This window comes from Chiloscyllium plagiosum, chromosome 7 (assembly GCF_004010195.1).
Source record: "Chiloscyllium plagiosum isolate BGI_BamShark_2017 chromosome 7, ASM401019v2, whole genome shotgun sequence".
NCBI classification, from domain to species: domain Eukaryota; kingdom Metazoa; phylum Chordata; class Chondrichthyes; order Orectolobiformes; family Hemiscylliidae; genus Chiloscyllium; species Chiloscyllium plagiosum.
The window spans coordinates 27443347-27459943 of NC_057716.1; the positions used below are offsets into that span (position 1 = coordinate 27443347).

The 16597-nt window shown below is 42.2% G+C and overlaps 1 protein-coding gene across 1 annotated transcript in view; it reads right to left on the minus strand.

Moving 5' to 3' along the window:
* LOC122551432 (ATP-dependent 6-phosphofructokinase, liver type-like) overlaps window positions 1-16293 on the minus strand; it is a 59220-nt gene extending 42927 nt beyond the window's left edge. The window contains exons 1-2 of the mRNA XM_043693330.1: window positions 15970-16293; window positions 2556-2629 (exon numbers count right to left, since the gene is read on the minus strand). Of these exons, the coding sequence (XP_043549265.1) occupies window positions 2556-2629; window positions 15970-16054 (159 nt within the window). The 5' untranslated portion in view covers window positions 16055-16293. The remainder of the gene's footprint in view (window positions 1-2555; window positions 2630-15969) is intronic.
* Window positions 16294-16597: the final 304 nt, after the last annotated feature.

A 16597-nucleotide genomic window follows, 5' to 3' on the forward strand; every position in this document is an offset into this window, starting at 1 on the left:
GAAGTAATAAAAGCAAAGTCCAAATAAGGAGCAAGGGATGGTATCAAATTTAGAAGGACTTTGAATCCTTGAATAAACCAGACTAATTGAGTTAGATAACGAGCCAAATCTTGTTGGAACAGAACTATAAGCCGATAATGGGGTGCAGCATGGACTAGAGGAATACCTAGAAACTTAGTGAATCATGGGTTCAACAGAGTCGCTCCTGCACAGTGTCGTCTAGTGGTTTAAGGATAAGACAGAAACAGAAAGAAAGAAAGAAAAAGAAAGAAAGAAAGAAAGAAAAAGAAAGAAAGAGAAAGAGAAAGAAAAAGAAAGAAAGGAAGAAAAAAAAAAGGAAGGAAGGAAGGAAGTTAAAAAAGACAAGACTGAATTACAACTAAACCCTGACCTTTTAAAACATTTCAAACAAATTAAATTAGCTTGGCTAGGATTAACAACTTAAGTATATTTAATAACACAATAAATTCCACTGAAATTATTAGGATTTTTTAAAAAGAAATTCCTTGGTTCTAAGATGCAGGGGTCCCTGACAGGGTGGCGTAGTGCAGCCACAATGCTATTAGGGGCTCCACGACTTTGGCACAGCAAGTGTTCTGTGATTTCAAGGAGAATCTACACATGCTGGTGTTACAAAGTGTATGCTACCCTTACCCTTCCAAATGGGAAAGGTTGCAGGTTTGGAAGGTCCCAAGGGAGTTGTAGCAAGTTGCTGCAGTGCCTCTTGTGAATAATACACACTATTGCCACTGTGTAGTTGGATGCGGGGTTAGATACTTAAGATGACGGATCGGTTGCCACTCAAGCGGGTTCCTTTGCTTGGGATGGTGCCGAGCTTCCTGAGGGTTGTTGGAGCTGCACCCATCCAGGCAAGCGGGGAGCATTCCATCACATTCCTTACTCGTGCTCAGTGAGCAGTGGACAGGCACTGGGGAGAAGACGGTCAGTTACTTGCCACAGGATGCTCAGTGTTTGACCTGCTCTTGCAGCCACAGTATTCACACATCTGATCTAGTTAAGTTTCTGATCAATAATAACTCTCACAAGGTCAGTGGTAAGCAATTCAGTGGTGCTTATACGGTTGAGTGCCAAAATGAAATGGCTGGCACAATGACGTTAGGTACCAGGCAAAATCCACTCCTGTGCAAAACAACAGTGACGTTAATCAGCCAAAACAATTCTGGAATTTCACAACTCTCTGGGGAATCTCTTAATCACTTCAGCCTGCTGGTCAATTTGGACATTATTAACAATGTACACTGTTAGATTCACCTGTAAGATTCCAGCAAGACCTGACCCAGGATAATTTGAGAAAGGATTATGGAATCAAAAGTAGGAGAAATGCTGATTAAACATGTACACACACAGGAAGAGAGGTGGGAACTAGAATGGAAAGCCTTTTAGAAGGGTGACACATAGCATGACCGGGGGATTGTGTACAAATCCAAGGAATTTATATGTTGTTGAATAAAGGTCAAACACACATGGAGAGGTCACTGACAACACCATGAGGAAGGGTGAAAGTGATCCAAAAGAGACCACAGTCAATACAACAGATTTGTTCCAGACATCAGGAACTTCTAAGAAACTTCTAAGCCCTTCATAAGGAATGTGTGTGTGTTTTGGGGGTGAGAGGGGGAGGTAGGGGTAGGGTGGGGTGGGGAGTTGGGAAGGTAACTGGGAAGGCGATAGGTAGATGTAGATGGGGGTGATGGTGATAGGTCAATAGAGGAGGGCAACTGTGTGTGTTGAGTTTGCACATTCTCCCTGTGTCTCGACGTGGGTTTCCTCTGGTTTCCTCCCACAGTCCAAAGATGTGCAAGTCAGGTGGACTGGCCATGCTAAATTGCCCATAGTGCAAGGTGCATTAGTCAGAAGGAAATGAGTCTGGGTGGGTTACCTTTCGGAGGGTCAGTGTGGACTGGTTGGGCCAAATGGCCTGTTTCCACACTGTAGGGAATCTAATCTAAAGTGACCAAACTGAAATTTTCCAGTCTACGAAGGTATTATGAATATTGTTCAGTTCAAATTCAAAGGTGAGGAAATACAGAGTAAGAGGAAACTAGTCAGTTAGGACCAAGCGGTCCTATAGCACCCTTCATGCCCTCGACACCTCAAAACTCTTCACTGATAATGCACTATTACCCACTAGATAAATGCTGGATTCTATTCCTGATCACTTTCTCAGAAGAGCAAAACATCAGGCTTGGCTATTATGACCTGCTTTCCTGATTCATAATAAAGGTCATTTAAATAGGAAACTGGAGGGTGACTGGAGGAGGGGGATAGCAAAAGAGAAAGAGAGCAAATAAACATAAATCAGGATCAGAACCTCTGTAACAACTAAACTGTATGCTGTGTATTTGAGCTTTGGTCCAAACGATTCTTGAAGAGCTTCTGCTCTCAGTTTTGCATTTCCCTATAATCAGTCTTTGTGGACAAAGGACATCGTCAGACTCGAAAGGAGATAAAGAGGGCAAGGCTCATCGCAAACAGATAATCAGACAGCAATTCAATCTTCAATATTAGACAAACAGGACAAAAAGGGTACTTACCTCATACACAAAGTAAACATCAGCTCCCACATAGATCCCCATCCGTACTACTGCACGCACTGCAGCATTCATACCTGTAGATTACAATTGCAATTAGAGTAAAATGCGTTATGAGAAGTTAAAATGGTGGGGGATATCAACACAGTAAGGTAGCTAGAGAACGCTGTTTTAGGGCAATTGCTAAAAGGTGTTGGGGGTGGGGAGAACTTGTGTGCTGCAAACTACTATATCTGGGAAGTACTGCCTGAAAGATAGTTGAAACAGATTCAATAATAACTTTCAAAAATATATTAGATGACAAAAATTGACAAGGAAGATTTGCTTGGTTCTGAAGGAGGAATAGTGGAATCTTTCAAAAAAGGACTACCAGAGGCACAAGGGGTCAAATTACTCCCTTTGTGTGCTAAACAAATACATATACAGTAACTATTATGTGCAATGTTGTTATTAAACTGTATTAACACCATTGCAGAAAAATCCCACATGAACCAAAAATGCTTTAAAGTACTTTCTATACCATGCTTTTAATGCATGATTGCAAATTGTACCCAGTCATTAGATCTGGCCTTACTAGTACTTCACTTTATGGTATTCAGCTCAACGTAAAGATTTGGAATTGGGGAGAAAGGTCGACATTCATAACATAAGAAAGCAGCTGACCAAAGTGAACAGTGAGCAGATACTTATAGGAAAATCCAAACTGAAACAGTGGGAGTCATTCAAAAAGTGCCAGGCCACTAATGTTCTTGTAAAGGTGAAGATTGGGACCAAAAATTCCAGAAAACTCTGGATATCGAGGAATGGACAGAACTGGATAAAGGGAGAAAGCTAGATACCGAGAAGCTGTGAACACCAGAAGCCCTAGAGGCAAGAAGAAAGTACCGGCTGTTACTTTGAGAAAGTAAGGAAGAGTCGGAAAATAGAAAAACAAAGAGGGGGCATGAGAAAACCTTCGGGGATAAAACTCAAAGGCATTTTATAAATCTATTAGTGGCAAGAGGATACCCAGGGCAAGAGTGGGGTCCACTAGGGAACTACGTGGTAAACTGTGGGCAGAGCTGGAGCTTTACACACTGACTCACAGTACAGAAGAATAACGTGAGCATAGAAACCAGGGAAGAGGGCTGTGAACAAATTAGAATTGAAAGGGAGGATGTATTAACAGTTTTAGTCGGCTTAAAATTGGATAAGTCCCTATACTGCTGTGGAAGGCAATGGAGCTGATTGTGGAGACCTTGACAGTAATTTTCAAATCCTCTCTGGAAACAAGAGAACATAAAACACAGAACAGTACAGGTCCTTCAGCCCTCAATGTTGTGCCAACCTGTTATCCTACTCTAAGATCAAACTAACCTACATAGCCTTCGTTTTACTATCAAGCATGTGCCTATCCAAGAGTTGCTTAAATGTCCCTAATATTTCTGACTCTACTATCACCGCTGGCAGTGCATTCCATGCACCCAGCACTCTCTGTGTAAAGAACCTACCTCTGACATCTCTCCCAAACCTTCCTCCAATCAACTGAAAATTATGCCCCCTCATGATAGCCATTTCTGCCCTGGGAAAAAGTCTCTGTCTATCCACTTCTATCTATGCCTCTCAAATTCTTGTACACCTCTATCAAGTCACCTCTCATCCTTCTTCGCTCCAATGAGAAAGCTCCCTCAACCTTTCTTCATAATACATGCCCTCCAAGCCAGACGGCATTCCTGGTAAATCTACTCCCCACCCTCTCTAAAGCTTCCACATCCTTCCTGTAATGAGGTGACCAGAACGGAGCACAATATTCTAAGTGTGGTCGAACCAGAGCTCTATATGGCTACAGAATAACCTTGCAGCTCTTTAACTCAATACCCCTGCTAATGATGAGAAAGCGTGTAACCTGACATGTGACACATTTGCTACAGGATGTGAGAAAATGCTTGTTCTGAAGAATCAGAGACATCTGTTTTTAGTGTCAATGGATCGGTGTAAGGTGATAACATTTGTTCACTTGTGTAACGTGTACTTCCCTCTCGTGCTGGAGGCTAGAGGTGTGCATATTTCACAGTAGGGTGTCGGGTAACTAAATTTCTGTTTATAGTGAAGACTCTTAACAAAAGTCATACTTGATATGCTAGAAATAGAACAATCCTGATACATTTTCATGTGTAGCACACTGAGCAGATTTGAATTTATGCAGCTCATGTCTGTCATGTTGACTGCTGGAGAGAGAGAGAGAGAGAGAGAGAGATTTTATTCCTGCTTGTCTGATTAAGGACATGCGGCACTTTTATAATTTTAATACCAAATTCTATATAAAGACAGCTTGTTTGCAGCAACAAGGGAGTAGAGTGAAAGATCTCTTAAGGGTAACAGCTGGCGCCGCTACTCTGCTGAAGGTTTTAGAATTTCAGATACCAACAAGCCAGGCTTGAGCTATGTTATAGTGTAACACTGACGCCATTGGTGAATAATTTAAACTAAACTGAGTGTAAGAGTTTTATATCCCAGACTACCACAGAATATGATCTCCTGGACGAACAAAGAGAAGCTTACAGGTCGAGTCCATCAGGGATTCCCTGAGCTATCTCAAATAGGTATTTTGACAATGAAAGCCATCACACCATACGCTTTAACAAACCTATCAACTTGGGTGGCATCTTTGAGGGATCTATGGATGTGGACCCCAAGATCCCTCTGTTCCTCCACACTGCCAAGAACCCTGCCTTTAATCCTGCAATCTGCATTCAAATTTGACCTTCCAAAGTAAATGACGTCACACTTTTCCAGGTTGAACTCCATCGCCACTTCTCAGCCCAGTTCTGCATCCTGTCAATGTCCGTTGCAACCTACAACAGCCCTCCACACCATCCAGAACTCCACCAACCTTCCTGTCATCGGCAAACTTACTAACCCACTCTTCCACTTCCTCATCCAAGTCAGAGGAATGGGAAAACACCTAACATGGTCTCATTATTCAAGAAGGGTGGTAGGGATAAACAAAGGAACTATAGGCCTGAGTTTGTTAAAGGGGAACTATTGGATAAAATTCTGAGTGGTGAGGCCTCTTCTGGGGTACTGCATCCAGTTCTGGTCACCCAATTAATAGGAAGGTTATTATTAAGCTAGAGCTGGGTCAGAAGAGATTTACCAGGATGTTGCTGGGTATGGACGGTTAGAGTTTAAAAAAAAATGCTGGGACCTTTTACGCTGAAGTGCAGGAGGTTGAGAGTGACCTTATAGAGGTTTATACAGTCATGAGGGGCATAGATAAGTTGAATGGCAGGTGTCTTTTCTCTAGGATGGGGAATTTCAAAATGAGTGGACACATTCTTTAAAGTGAGAGGTCAGAAATTTAAAAAAAGACGATGGACATTTCTTTTTAAAACACAGGGTGGTTTGCATGTGGAATGAACTTCATGAGAAAGTGGTGGATGTGGACACAGTTATAGCATTTAAAATACACTTGGATAAGTACATGAACAGGAAAGGTTTGAAAGGATCTGGGCCAGAATGGCAAGTGAGACTAGTTTAGTTTGGGATCATGGTCAGTGAGGACTGGTTGGACGGAAGGGTCTGTTTCCTTGCTGCACGACTCTATGACAGAATTAGCCTTGACTTGGAGAAGCAAGGATCAATCAAGAATAGTCAGCATGGCTTCATCAGGTTAAGATCATGTCTGTTAAGTTGGATTGAGTTTTCCAAGGAAGTGACTGGATGTGTGGATGAGGGTATTCAAATAGACGTCATCTACATCAACTTTGGTAATGCTTTTCACAAGGTGATGCATAAGGGACTGGTCAAGAATCTAAGAGCCCATTAGATCCACAGCAATTTGGCAAATTGGATGAAACAAAATCAGCTTACTGGCAGGAGGCAGATGGTTATTGTTGAAGATTGTTTTTGTGATGGGAAGACTGAGCTCTGTGGCATACCATAGGCTTTGGTAATATGTCCTTTGCTGTTTGCAGTGCACATTAATGATCTAGATATGAACGTAGGAGATTTGTTGAATAGGTTTGCTGATGACATGAAAAATGGTTGTGGTAAATAGCGAGATGGAAAGCCTTAGAATCAAAGGTGATATGTGTCGTGTTGTGTCGCCATAGTCTTACCAGACCATGAGAACTGCTTTCTCAGAGGGAAGCGACTGGTGGTGATTTAACCTGAGGCCCACCAGACCTCAGGTGAGGGAAGAGGTTGAGAAGGAGAGTCCTTCGTGGTAACCTCAAACTGGTGATGAGAATTGAACCCACACTTTACTCTCATCTAAACCAACAATCCAGCCAACTGAACTAAACCGAGTCCCAAAAGGTGATATAGATTGGCAGGTAAAATGGGCAGAATAATGGCAAATGGAAATTAATCCTGAAAAGTATGAGGTGACATATTTTAGGAGTTCTAGCATGGCAAGGGAGTACACATGAATGGTTGTACCCTAGGAAGTACAGAGGATCAGAGGGATTTTGGTATGATGTCCGGAGATGCATGAAAGTAACAGAACAAGTGGATAAGGTAGTTAAGAAGTCAAAAGGGATACTTGATGAGGCACTGAGTACAAGAGTGAGGAGGTTATAATGGAGCTGTATGATACATTAGTTCGGCCACAGGTGGAATACTGTGTTCAGCTTTCTTGTTGCCCCACAGCAAGAAGGATTTGATTATGCTGGAGAGGGCTGCAGTGACGTCGTTTTACCTGCAGCATTTCTGCTTTAAAGAGACTAGGTAGGCTGAGCTTGTTTTCTTCAAAGCAGAGAAGATGAAGCGTGGACCTGATTGAGGTGTACCAAATTAAGGGAGAATGGAGAGGGTAGGTAGGAAGCAACTTTCCCCCATAGCACAGGAGTCAATAACCAGATGGCTTAAATTTAAAGTAAAGGGCAGGAGGTTTAGAGGAATTTAAGGAAAAATCTTTTTTATCCAAAAGCCGGTGCTTATCTGGAACTCGCTATTTAAAAGGGTGGTAGAGGCAGGAATAATCACAACATTCGATAAGTATTTAGTTCATTGTTTGAAGAGCCATGGAACACAAGTCTATGAACCATATGCTGAACACAGAATGAGAGTGGAAGAAAAGGATGGATACGCTAGGCCAAAGGGCTTCTTTCTGTCACACAACCAAACCAAAACTGGGATGGTACGACTGTAATTTTAACAACCATTATACCATAATGCATTGAGGTACGAAAGGAAGAACTGCTTTATATAGTATTTTAAACCAGTTCTTCCCTTCATACCACCCTCAGGCAACTGTCTGTGTGGAGTTTGCACATTCTCCCTGTGTCTGCATGGGTTTCCTCCAGATGCTCCAGTTTCCTCACATAGCCCAAAGGATATGCAAGTTAGGTAAACTGGCTATACTAAACTGCCCATAGTGGTCAGGGATGTGCGGGTTAAGTGTGTTAGCCATGAGAAATGCAGCATTACAGGGATAGGCTAGGGGAATGGGTCTGAGTGAGACGCTGTTCAGAGGGTCGGTGTGGGCTCACTGGGTCGAAGGGCGTATTTCCACACTATTGGGATTCTGTGTATTTATACAAAAAGAATACCAAGAATTAAAATTCAAGTAAAATGACAATTACGTGGTAAATAGCTGGAATTTTTGATCTCAGCACAATCCTATTAACCTTATTCAAATGCCAGTTCATTTGTTTTGTTCCAACAGGCTGAGAGAAGAGTGTCAGTCAAGATATGAAATAGGTAGCCATTTGGCCAGCAAGTTCATGCCAGCTCCCTGTACAACTATTTAGTCAGTGCCATTTTTGTATTAACAGCTGTTTTGACTTTCAATATAATTTTAAATTGGAGGGGGAGGGTTGGGGAACAAAGAGGACTAGGGCATAAAAAGAAGAAATAAGTCTGTCATCTGACTATTTGGGCCATGTGACAAAGGATAATGGTTCATTTTAAGTCTAATTTCATAAGACTGGATACCTCACATTATACATGGCTCGCTAAACGAACACCCTCACACCCTGGTCCTTGAATATTCAATTATGATCTGAACCCATTGATGCACTCCCGATAACATACTGCTACATGCAAAAATTTTTTTAAAAGCATAATTGCTGCACAAACATAGTACTTTTTTTATTAAGTAATTCAGAGTAGGTCCAATGTTTATTTCAGCACAGAGCAACATTCCTCAGATCTCGTGGTCTGCCTGCAGTGAACTGCCGAACATATACTGAGGTGAAATTACTGGACTGTTACTGATGGTGCTGGTATTGATGAGATCATCATGAGCTGTTGAAATAAGAAGGGAAATGGTACAATATTGAAATGCATGGATGATATTTGCTATATTCTAATTTGTTACATTGCCATCTGTAAGACTAAAAAAGGCCAATTGAATGCGAACAGGCTTGAGATTTCCAAATGTCTGTTGATCAACGAGGAAGATTTTTTTAAAAAACCTTCATTCTGCAAAACTGTCTCCCAAACACTTCATGCCAATCTCTTATTCAGGTCAGCTCTAATTGCTAAACCATTCATCTTATGTTAATCATGATTCAGCATGTTGCCATGCCAACTACAAAGTTTGCTTTTCAGAGATTTAGCACTGTTGTGATTTTATAGCAAGTGCTAATTTCAAAGTGGTTCCCTATCATTAACTACAAGGCATCAATATCTATAACTCACTTGAACATTGCGTTTCAATATATTTTTCAATATCGGGTTTGTGAGACCTCACTGCGTTGGGATAGTCGTGAAAACAAAAGAGCTGAATGGACGCTATAAGCTATAGCAGTGTGAACACTGGGTACTCTACATACCTTTTATGCTGGACTTTCATTGCATTGTAACCAGGCTGGCCTCAAACCTAGCTTTCCTGTTGGGAAATGAAAATACAAGCCTGCTTGTCGATGCCTGTAATTAACATTTACTGTTACCAGACCACATAAAAATTCACCCAAAAGATTGAGAAGATTCTAACTAAAGTTGTAAAATTATCAAATGAAAGAAGAAAAATCCAGGATTTAAACCTGAATGCACTGGGGGCAATGAAAACGATTGTAGTGGTATCTATGGCTCAGCATTTCATACTGATCCTTCAGATTCAAAATCTTGTGTGTTCCAGCCCCACTCTACAGTTGGTGATGGATGGTTTTGGGGGGGGGGGGGGGCAAGAGAAGGTTTCAAAGTAAGAGGAAAGGTAAGAAAAGGCTCCAAGTCAGTGCCCACCTTCCCAATTCCAGGACATTTGATCAGTTCCTGAGTGCCTTTGAATGAGGGACTGCTTCCCTCTCCTACAAAACTGCAGACTCCACAGGGTGTGTTTGTCAGTCTTCCTGCATGACAAGTTCTGCTGGCTACAAAGACTGAAAGACTGAAAGTACTTGGGTGGGAAAGTGTATACCACAGTTTAAAATAAAGAGGGTGAAAAACAGTAGGCTAAGACAAGAGGGGATGAATGCAATCAAGGATTTCACTAATAATGGATGGGAAGTGTGGAAGAAGGAGGTGATATAAAGATTAGGGCAAGTTAGGTCACATTTGTCCTGACCATTAAGCTTTTTTGAGCAGGTCACTGATTAGGGGGGATAAGGAGCATCTATCAATATTATCTGGAAGAACTTTGAGAATTGACAGTGAGCATCTGGATAGTCAGTCCCCCAAAAAGCTACAGATGTTGAGACCACTGAAATTTGAGACTGAATGAAAAAGGACACTAACCAAGTCTCTCTTTAAAGTTCTCGAAAATAGTTAATACGTAGCGTCACCTGACAAAGCTCTCTGATAGGAACATCTTTGAGAAATTGTGTCGAAAGCTCTTTGGTAAAAGTTACAATTACTGTATGTAAAACAATTACATTGTATCAATGACATTTTCTCTCCAAAGTGAGTATACTGACACCAAATGATACCCACCAATGGGAAAGACAACAATATAAATAACATTCCAACTAGAGAGACAAAACCGGAGCTGCTATCAATTCCAAAGGTCAAAAGTAAATATAAAAAATGGCTCAGTAGTTGGCACGCTCATTGGCACAACATTTCAGGTTCAAATCCCACTTTGCGGCTTGAATGCAAAAGACTGCCATAGTGTTAAGGGTTTAGATGGAGAGGAATTTCTTAAGTGTGTACAAGAAAATTTTATGATTCAGTATGTAGATGTACCTACTAGAGAAGGTGCAAAACTTGACCTACTCTTGGGAAATAAGGCAGGGCAAGTGACTGAGGTGTCAGTGGGGGAGCACTTTGGGGCCAGTGACCATAATTCTATTCGTTTTAAAATAGTGATGGAAAAGGATAGACCAGATCCAAAAGTTGACGTTCTAAATTGGAGAAAGGCCAATTTTGACAGTATTAGGCAAGAACTTTCAAAAGCTGATTGGAGGCAGATGTTCGCAGGTAAAGGGAAGGCTGGAAAATGGGAAGCCTTTAGAAATGAGATAATGAATAACCAGAGAAAGTATATTCCTGTCAGGGTGAAAGGAAAGGCAGGGAGGTATAGGGAATGCTGGATGACTAAAGAAAGTGAGGGTTTGTTTCAGAAAAGGAAGAAAGCATATGTCAGGTAGAGACAGGATAGCTTGAGTGAATCCTTAGAAGAGTATTAAGGCAGTTGGAGTTTACTTAAGAGGGAAGTCAAGAGGGCAAAAAAGGGACATGAGATAGTTATGGCAAATAGAATTAAGGAGAATCCAAAGGATTTTTACAAATATATTAAAGGACAAAAGGGTAACTAGGGAGAGAATAGGGCTCCTCAAAGATCAGCAAGGCGGTCTTTGTGTGGAGCCACAGAAAATGGGGAAATACTAAATGAGTATTTTGCATCAGTGTTTACTGTGGAAAAGGATATGAAAGATATAGAATGTAGGGAATTAGATGGTGACATCTTGAAAAATGTCCATATTACAGAAGAGAAAGTGCTGGATGTCTTGAAACGCATAAAGGTGGATAAATCCCCAGGACCTGATCAGGTGTATCCTAGAACTCTGCAGGAAGCTAAAGAAGTGATTGCTGGGCTTCTTGCTGAGTTATTTGTATCATCAATAGTCACAGGTGAGGTGCCGGAAGACTGGAGGTTGGCTACGGTGGTGTCACTGTTTAAGAAGGGTGGTAAGGACAAACCAGGGAACTATAGACCAGTGTGCCTGACATCGGTGGTGGGCAAGTTGTTAGAGGGAATCCTGAGGGACAGGATGTACATGTATTTGATTTGGAAAGGACTGATTAGGGATAGTCAACATGGCTTTGTGCGTGGGAAATCATGTCTCACAAACTTGATTGAGTTTGTTGAAGAAGTAATAAAGAGGACTGATGAGGGCAGAGCGGTAGATGTGATCCATATGGACTTCAGTAAGGCGTTCAACAAGTTTCCCATGGGAGTCCGGTTAGCAAAATTAGATCTCAAGGAATACAGGGAGAACTAGCCATTTGGATACAGAACTGGCTCAAAGGTAGAATACAGAGGGTGGTGGTGGAGGGTTGTTTTTCAGACTGGAGGCCTGTGACCAACAGAGTGCCACAAGGATCGGTGCTGGGTCCTCTACTTTTTGTCATTTATATAAGTGATTTGGATGCGAGCATAAGAGGTGTAGTTAGTAAGTTTGCAGATAACACCAAAATTGGAGGTGTAGTGGACAGCAAAGAAGGTTACCTCAGATTACAACAGGATCTTGATCAGATGGGCCAATGGACTGCCAATGGCAGAGGGAGTTTAATTCAGATAAATGCGATGTGCTGCATTTTGGGAAAGCAAATCTTAGCAGGACTTATACACTTAATGGTAAGGTCCTTGGGAGTGTTGCTGAACAAAGAGACCTTGGAGTGCAGGTTCATAGCTCCTTGAAAGTGGAGTCGCAGATAGATGGGATAGTGAAGGTGATGTTTGGTATGCTTTCCTTTTTGGTCAGAGTATTGAGTACAGGAGTTGGGAGGTAATGTTGCGGCTGTACAGGTCATTGGTTAGGCCACTGTTGGAATACTGCTTGTAATTCTGGTCTCCTTCCTATCAGAAAGATGTTGTGAAACTTGAAAGGGTTCAGAAAAGATTTACAAGGATGATGCCAGGGTTGGAGGATTTGAGCTATAGGGAGAGGCTGAACAGGCTGGGGCTATTTTCACTGGAGCATCGGAGGCTGAGGGATGACCTTATGGAGGTTTACAAAATTATGAGGGGCATGGATAGGATAAATAGACAAAGTTGTTTCCCTGGGGTCAGGGAGTCCAGAACTAGAGGGCATAGGGTTTAGGTCGAGATAGGGAAAGATATAAAAGAGACCTAAGGGGCAACCTTTCACACAGAGGATGAAATGTTTATGGAATGAGCTGCCAGAGGAAGTTGTGGAGGCTGGTACAATTGCACCATTTAAGAGGCATTTGGATGGATATATGAATGGGAAGGGTTTGGAGGGACATGGGCCGGATGCTGGTAGGTGGGACTAGATTGGGTTGGGATATCTGGTCGGCATGGATGGGTTGGACCGAAGGGTCTGTTTCCATGCTGTACATCTCTATGACTCTATAGACAGAGACTCCAGTGCAGTGGTTTTTTAAAATTATTCATTTATGGTAAATGGGTGTACTGCTCGTCCTTAATTGCCCAGAGGGTAGTTAAGCATCAACCACGTTGCTGTGGGTCTGGAGTCACATGTAGCCCAAACCGGGAAAGAAAATTATTTCCTTCCCTGAAGGCCATTAGTGAAGCAGATGAGTTTTTCCAACCATCGGCAATGTTTTCACGATCATCGTTATACTCTTCATTGGAGATTTTTATTAAATTCAAATTCCACTATCCGCCATGTGGTCCCCAGAACATTATCCTGGTCTCTAGGTCAATTGTTTAGCAATAATATGACTATGCCATCACTTCCCTGTTAATAGTGAGGGAACACAGAACTAAATCCAAACTGAGGCACCATGTGCCCTCTCAACTGGATAAAAGATCACATAGCATTTCACATTTGAAAGTGGGCAGGGGAGTTCTCTGTGATATACTGGCAAATAGTAATTTTTCAAGCAACATGATTTAAACTGATTACCTGATCACTGCCAGGTTTCTGTTTCTGGGAGTTTACTACTTTTTTTGTAGTGTTGCCATGGTAGTGATTTGGTTGTAATGCACAATGTTCTATAAATGACATGCAGAAAGTGCTTTAAAAATGCAAGGATGATGCAGTCCCCCATGGCAAACACATCAACAACTGTTCTCAGGCAAAAGTGAGGACTGCAGATGCTGGAGATTAGAGTCAAGATTAGAGTGGTGCTGGAAAAGCACAGCAAGTCAGACAGCATCAGACGAGCAGGAAAATCGACGTTTCAGGCAGGAGCCCTTCATCAGGTATGATGTTCTCAAAATGTCCTTTGTATTTTATAATTTTCTGGAAGCTTGCAAAAAAGCAGATAGGTCAGCCTAAGGTTAAATTTAGAATTGATGCCACAGTAATCTCACACCTACTAAAGTTAGCTCACTTAATAGCAGTGAGATTCTCTTGGGGAAAAGAATAAATGATAGGTTAGAAATGCAACAGACTGAATGGAGGTCAGCAAGCATGAGGAATGAACATTTGTATTGTGGCCATATCCAGACTGTGAACTAGAGCAGGGATGAGTTGAAGTTTTAGATCCAAGACCCAAATAGAGCAGTCAACTTCAAAGAAACTTTATAAGGTGGACCTTGTCCAAAATTAGCTTTGGCCAAGCACATGGAATTTGTCAAAATGAGGTTGCATGCTGAGAAAAGGAATACACTTTTCACATTGGTTATCCTGTTTCAGAAGTGCCACAAGCAGCTACATGTTTCTTTTAATATGATTTGTATACTTTCAAGTTTAGAATGAGAGGAGATCTAACTGAGGTGTATATGATGCTAAAGGGGATTGACAAGGTGGGCGCAGAGAGAATTAGATTAGATTCCCTACAATGCGGAAACAGGCCCTTTGGCCCAACAAGTCTACACCGACCCTCCGAAGAGTAATCCACCCAGACCTTTAGAAGACATTAGTTACACCGCAACAGATGGAATATCATGTGCAGTTCTGATCACCACATTATCGGAGTGACGTGACTGCACTGGCGAGGGTGCAGGGGAGGTTAATCAGAATGTTGCAAGGGATGAAAAGTCTCAGTTATGAGGAGAGACTGAATAGGTTGAGTTTGGAGTAGAAGAAGGCTGCTGGGAAATCGTTCTGAGGTACACAAAACGGTGAAAGGTATAGACGGAGCAGACAGTGAAAATTTCTTCCCCACTGCACACATGTCCAAGGTCGGGAGGCATAATATTACGGTGAGAAGCAAGTGGTTTAGTGGAGATCAGAAGGAAAACCCAGAGGGTGGTAGAGGTATAGAAAATGCTGGCAGAGAGGGTGGTGGGAGTCAGGTATTCTTGGAACATTTAAGAAGCATCTGGATGAGCACATAAAATGCCAGGGCGTATGGCTATGGATCAAGCACATGGTAAATAGGATACTGTAGTACAGTTTTGTGTTTGTTGGTCTTCATAGACATTGTGGGCCAAATGGCCTACCACAACTTTATGAATTTGGAACACAACCGCGCGTGCGCACAGTGAGCACCTTCCCAGTCCCTGAGACTAATTCTCAGGGACAACCTGACCGGCAGCACGTCCGCCACTACGTGACTCAGACGCCATCATTGAGACTGGCAATGAAAACAAGACGACTTTTTAAAAAAAAACTACCCCCAAGAAAAACCCCAATCCGTTGGCCATTATACAAACAAGAGGAAAAAAAAATCGTAAACGAGGGAAGAACAAGTCGCGAAAACAAACCCATTCGCCGTTCGAACCGGCGTGTGCCCATATCAATGATGGCGGCGAGCCCGGGGGAGAACTTAACGGATGGATTTGGCCGTTGGGCTCGAGTTCCGTCCGTTAGAGCTCGAGGAAGGCGGGAGGCAGCGGGCCAGTCACATATTATCATTCACTTAGCGACCGGGAGGTTTAACAACAAAGGAGCCAAGCCGACATGAAAACTGAAACAGGTGGAGGGGAGGGGATTATATGAAGGTATTACACATTAAAAAAAATCAATTCTCAATGATCTCCAATACGTAATCTGAACTGAAACCTACAGATAAACCATTCCCCAAAATTGAATTATGAAGGGAGGGGGGGAAACTTTGCCAACCATGAAAAGGAAACATGAATCGCTTCACTAGCGACCATCCTACTCTTCCCCCCCATTATCATCACCCTCTTGATGACAGAGGAACTCTGAAGAAAAACCTGGTCTTCAATCCCTCGTTTAGTCATAATCCCGGTGCTTTCATTTATTGTGTCTGAAAATCAATTATCTCCGATTTCTCCCTGATATTTTACTGAGGGGGGGGGGGTATTGGATGAAATAGCCGGTCACGCCCGCAGAATGCGGCGACCTTGGTGGGCTGATTTTGGGGTGGGGGATTTATATTTTTTAAAAAATCAAATCTGTTCGAAGGAGACCGTTAAAAAGAAAGTCACCTTGTGCATCTCCTCCGCTGGTCAACACCGCGATGGCTTTGCCAGCGCCCCTGCTCCTCAGTTGTTCCATGTCCATTTGTGCCATGGCGTTCCCCCCACCTCCTCCTTCCTGGGTTGCAGCAGATTTCTTTTCCTCTCTTCGCCGACCTTCCCTCGCTTCTGGGAAGGTTTTCCCTTCTTGCCTCCTGTCCCCCCTCACAGTCTCCGATTGCAGCAGTAAAACCCCCTTCCAGCAACTCTGTGAATGCAAATGACCCCAGTCAATTAAGGCTTGCCCACATGTAATCTGTGTTTCCCAAACTCCTCCCTCATGTCCCTTCAGCCTTTTCTCTTTTTTATAAAAATGAAGACTCTGCATAGCCTGAACCCTTGTCACAGTTAGCACGTGTGTTCTTTCTATGGACAGATATCTCACTACTGATTTGAATATTTTAATGATATACTAAAAAAAGCAGTTTTACTATAACATTTTTAAAAGTACTTTTCCTTTTTTAAAATCAATTCATCTATAATTTATAACTGCATGTTAAAAATCAAGGTTTTCAATCTGTGCACAGAAATATACAACTTTTTAAAAAAGGGTTGAACAGCCTTCTACATCATGTGTATCATGATTAGAAAGGCTCTT